The sequence below is a fragment of the Hylobates moloch genome, unplaced genomic scaffold, assembly GCF_009828535.3.
Source record: "Hylobates moloch isolate HMO894 unplaced genomic scaffold, HMol_V3 SCAFFOLD_3669, whole genome shotgun sequence".
Lineage (NCBI taxonomy): Eukaryota > Metazoa > Chordata > Mammalia > Primates > Hylobatidae > Hylobates > Hylobates moloch.
The window spans coordinates 1,520-6,345 of NW_026655944.1; the positions used below are offsets into that span (position 1 = coordinate 1,520).

A 4,826-nucleotide genomic window follows, 5' to 3' on the forward strand; every position below is an offset into this window, starting at 1 on the left:
CAAAAATTAGCCGGGTGTGGTGGTGCATGCCTGTAATCTCAGCTACTTGGGGGCCTGAGGCAGGAGAATCGCTTGAACCCAGGAGGCCGAGGTTGCAGTGAGCCAAGATCGTGCCACTGCACCCCATCCTGGGCGACCAGAGCAAAACTCCGTCTCCAAAAAAAAAAAAAAAGAAATGTGCACATGCACATCAGGTAGAGCCGGGATGATCCTGGCACACTAGCAGGAGTGGGAGGAGGAGCTCAACTTAGCAGAGCCTGTGTGGCCCTGCAACAATTAGTTGGAAAAGCTGAGGCATGGAGCAGGCACTTCCTGGCTTTTAAGACTGGGGCCTGGGAGAGACTCACCGATGCACCCATGATGATGAATATGTGTGTATCCGACTGATGGAAGGCATCGCCCTGGAACAGCTCTTCCCGCAGGATCCCGCACACCTGGGTCCGGCTCAGGGCCACCTGCTCTGCCATGACGCTGTCGGGTGGAAGAAAGGCTCGTTAACAAGGCAGAAGAACAGGAGAGCATTGAGAAGTTAGCCCCTTTCTTGAGAGTTCCTCTGGGGTCTCACACGGGGGTGACACCTGATTACCCAAATCACTTCTTGTGAACGGCTGGGCGTTGGGGAGTGGTTGATGGGTTAGAAACTGCTGGCTCTGGGCTCCAGCCACTCTCTCCTAGGCAGCCTTCATTCAGGGTGTACATTACAAAATTATCCAAAGCATTGGTGGATTCCGGCTAGAGCATCAATTCTGGACAACCGAGTAAAATCCTTGTGGGGCATGGAACTGCGTGCCCAGGACCATCTCATTCCCGACTGTAGCGGGAACTCCACAATGACCTGGAGCATGGGAGATGGTGCAGATGCTGGAGTTCAGCTCCAGCCCTCCCCTTGCCAAGCTGGGTGACCCCGGTCGGCAAGTCCCCTTCGCTCTCGGGGTCTCAGGGGCTCAAGAGAGGAGGTGCAGGGTATAAAGGGATTGGTTAACACCCTCTCGATTCTGCTCGGTTCTCAAGCACAACAAAACAGCGTGTATTTTACCGCCGCGCGGCGCAGGTGGGGGGCAGTACGCTCCTCTGCCTGCGCGGCGCCCGCCCGCCCGGTTACCTGCGCTTCGTCGTCGTCGCCCTCCGCGCTCGCAGCCCCGAAGTGTACGGCCGTTTCCGGGGGCTGAGCCCCGCCGGCCCATTTAATCGGCCGGGGCGGGGGCGGGCGCCTGGGCTGAGCTGACCCGCCTCAAGCGAGGCGTGCGGGGCGGGGCCTCGGCCCACACCCCTCGTGCGGGCGGGGCGTGGCGAGGGCAGGTGCGCGCGCATCCCAGGCCAGCCCCCGCCTCTCGGGCACCTGCGCTGGAGGCCGGCCCGCCGGCTGCCTGCCATACCCGCTGCCGCTGCTCCGCATCCCCAATTCCGGCGGGCACGGGTACAGCTCCGCGTAGTGCTCCCGCATCCCCATCGCCAGCCCGGCCCCGCCCCTACTGTCTGGTTTCCCCGCCTGCCCCGGCGGCCTCGCGGGCTCGCGGAGGGCTCCACTTCCGCCGGCAGCGTGGCCACGCCTCCTCTGGGCTGTCCCTCGGCTCCTGGGCGGGGCCTTCTGCCGCGCCGCTCCCCCGGGAACCCTCGCCCGTTCGCGGGTCAAGCCGGCCCTATTGGGCAGTCTCTTCTTGACTCCTCCCCCGGAGAGGGCGGGGCGGCCGAGCGCCCGGAGGCTAGTCGCCGCCGTCCGAGAGACGAGGGGGCGTGTAGGCCGTGACGCCCTGCAAAATGGCCGGCGTGCTTATCATTACCGAGCTTCCACGGGCCTGCAGAGCCTGGCGGGCTCAGACTTCTCTCCGGAGCGGCATGCGGTCCTACCGCGGCCTCGCACTTCTCGCCGGCTTCCTGTGTTCCCGGGGCGGGGCTTGTGTGTTTTTACTTCCGGATCCCACAGCTATGACACCGGAAGCCGGAAGCGGGGATTTCGACAGCGGAGTAGGGAAGGGCGACCGCGAAACTGGGACTTTGTCGGAGCGCCGGGGCCCTACCAGCGTTCACAGTCCGCCGCTCCCACCCTTCTCACGTCTGACAGACTCTGCTGACAGGTGTGGTCCTTTTCCCCAAAGACAGGGTTCCATCGGGGGGCGTTCCGCCGCCTCCGAGACTCCCCCGGACGTTCAGGCTCCCCCCTCTTTTTTGGGCCCCAGCCCGTTCCTGCTGCGCGCTTCTGGAGCACTGGCCAAGGCGGGCTGATTCAGGACCCAGGTTACTTGGGCGGCGAGCTGGACTGTTTCTACTCCTCCTTCCTCCTCCAGTGCGGGGTCTGACCCTACTGCTTGTGCGAGGACTCCTCTAGTTCAGAGACATTTTCTTTTCACCAAACTTGACTGCGCTCTATCGAGTCGTTAAATTCTTCGAAAATGCCTCACATACAGTTTGGCAGCTAGGTTTCTGATCTCATATGCCTGTTTGCTTGTTTTGCAAGACAACATCTGCTTATCCTCATACAGTTTCTGTGATCTGAGAATGAATGGGCTGTCCTGGCACATTAGAGGAATAGCACGGAGGTCACTATAGCTATAGCAGAGTGAGGGAGGGGAGTACAGTTGGAGAGGAAGGGATGGGGAACCCGATGGTACAGGGCCTTGTAGGCCGTTGTAGGGAGATTGGCTTTTACGCAGAAGGCAACGGGGAGCCATGGTAGGGGTCTCAGTAGAGGAGGAATGTGATCGGAATTACGTCTTACACTGATCGTTCTAGCAGTGGTGGGGAGAACAGACCATAGTGGGTAAGGGTAAAAGAAGAGCGACCTGTTAAGAGGTAATTGCAGTAATCCAGCTCAGAGACAGTGCTTTGAGCATTTTATTATTGGAAATTTCAAAAATGTACAAAAGTAGAAAAATTAGTATAGTAAATCTTTTTAGTTTGTTTTTGAGAGATGGAGTCTCGCTCTGTAGCCCAGGCTGGAGTGCAGTGGCACGATCTCAGCTCACTCTAACCTCCTCCTCCTGGGTTCAAGCGATTCTCCTGCCTCCGCTTCCCAAGTAGCTGGGACTGCAGGCATGCGCCACTACGCCCAGCTAATTTTTGTATTTTTGGTAGAGACGGGGTTTCCCTATATGTTGGCCAGTCTGGTCTTGAACTCCTGACCTCAGGTGATCTGCCTGCCTCAGCCTCCCAAAGTGCTGGGATTACAGGTGTGAGCCACTGCGCTCGGCCAGTATAGTAAATCTTACATTCACAGCTACCAACTTCAACAATTGAAGATATCAACTTGTGACTAATTTTGTTTATAATCCTCGCAATCCTCTCCCATTATTATTTTCTTTCTTTTTCTTTCTTTCTTTCTTTTTTTTTTTTTTTGAGACAGAATCTCCCTCTGTCACCAGGCCGGAGTGCAGTGGTGTGATCTCCACCCACTGCAACTTCCGACTCTTGGGTTCAAGCGATTCTCCTGCCTCAACCTCCCGCGTAGCTGGGACTACAGATGTGCACCACCACACCCAGCTAATTTTTGTATTTTTAGTAGAGATGGGGTTTCATCATGTTGGCCAGGATGGTCTTGATCTCTTGACCTTGTCATCCACCTGCCTTGGCCTCCCAAAGTGCTAGGATTACAGGCATGAGCCACCGTGCCCTGCCTCTTTTTTTTTTTTGAGACCCAGTCTCACTCTGTCGCCCAGGCTGGAGTGCAGTGGCACCATCTTGGCTCACTGCAACCTCCGTCTCCCAGGTTCAAGCGATTCTCCTGCCTCAGCTTCCCAAGTAGCTGGGATTACAGGCATGCACCATCACTCCCAGCTATTTTTTTTTTTTTTTTTTGTATTTTTAGTAAATACAGGGTTTTGCCATGTTGGCCAGGCTGGTCTCGAACTCCTGACCTCAAGTGATGCAACCGCCATGGCCTCCCAAAGTGCTGGGATTACAGGTGTGAACCACCATGTCTGGCCCCCATTATTATTTTCAACAACAGCTTGAGATATCATTAGCATGTCACGCAGTTCATCCATTTAAAGTGTACAATTCAATGGTTTGTTATATGTATATTCACAGAACATTTTCATCACCCCTCAAAGAAACCCCATACCCTTTAGCTCAGCTTATCTTCCCCCCAGCCCTAAGTGGCTCTCCCCAACAACCATTAATCCACTTTATGTCTCTGTGGATTTGCCCGTTGTAGACATCTCATATAAATAGAATCATACAATGTTTAATCTTTTGTGACTTGTTTATTTCTCTTAGCATATTTGGAAGATTTGTTCATGTTATAGCATGTGGATGTACTAGATTTTGTTTATTCATAGTTGATGGACATTTGGGTTGTTTCCACTCTGGCTGCTGTAAGTAATGCTGCTACAAGCATTCATGTGGAGACATGTGTTTTCATTTCTCTCGGGTATATACCTAGGAGTTTTCCCATTTGGAGGTGAATTCAGACATCATCTTTAAACATTTAAGTGTGCCTCTCTCTAAGACAGGACTCTGAAAAACAACCACAATATTATGACACCTAAAATAGTTAATGTTAATTGCTCAGTGTGATCAGATCGGTTGGGGGATACATTTTAACAGGATTTCTTGATGGATTAGATGTGCTCTTGTGTGTGTGTGTGTGTGAGAGAGAGAGAGAGAGAGAGAATCAAAAAAGACTTTTGACAGCTGGAGGATGGATTTGCCAGCAGCTGATAACAAAGAAGGCCTTGGGTAGATCTGGGTTTTGGGGACTGTGGGAGGTCTTAGAGAGGTTCGTTTTGAGAGGGCTACTAGATAACCAAGTAGAAATGTTGAGTTTGATGAATGAATGTGGAGTTTAGAAAAGAGGTCTAATTAAGCATCAAGATTGGAGTTCAAGGCAT

The 4,826-nt window shown here is 53.6% G+C and overlaps 1 protein-coding gene across 1 annotated transcript; it reads right to left on the reverse strand.

Moving 5' to 3' along the window:
- Nucleotides 1-347: 347 nt before the first annotated feature.
- LOC116465193 (uncharacterized) lies at nucleotides 348-1,552 on the reverse strand (the record flags this gene model as incomplete). The annotated part of the gene is made up of 2 exons (XM_032148361.2): nucleotides 1,103-1,552; nucleotides 348-471 (listed from the first exon to the last, which is right to left on the reverse strand). Coding segments are annotated over exons 1-2 (396 nt in total), but the record flags the coding sequence as incomplete, so codon positions are not given.
- Nucleotides 1,553-4,826: the final 3,274 nt, after the last annotated feature.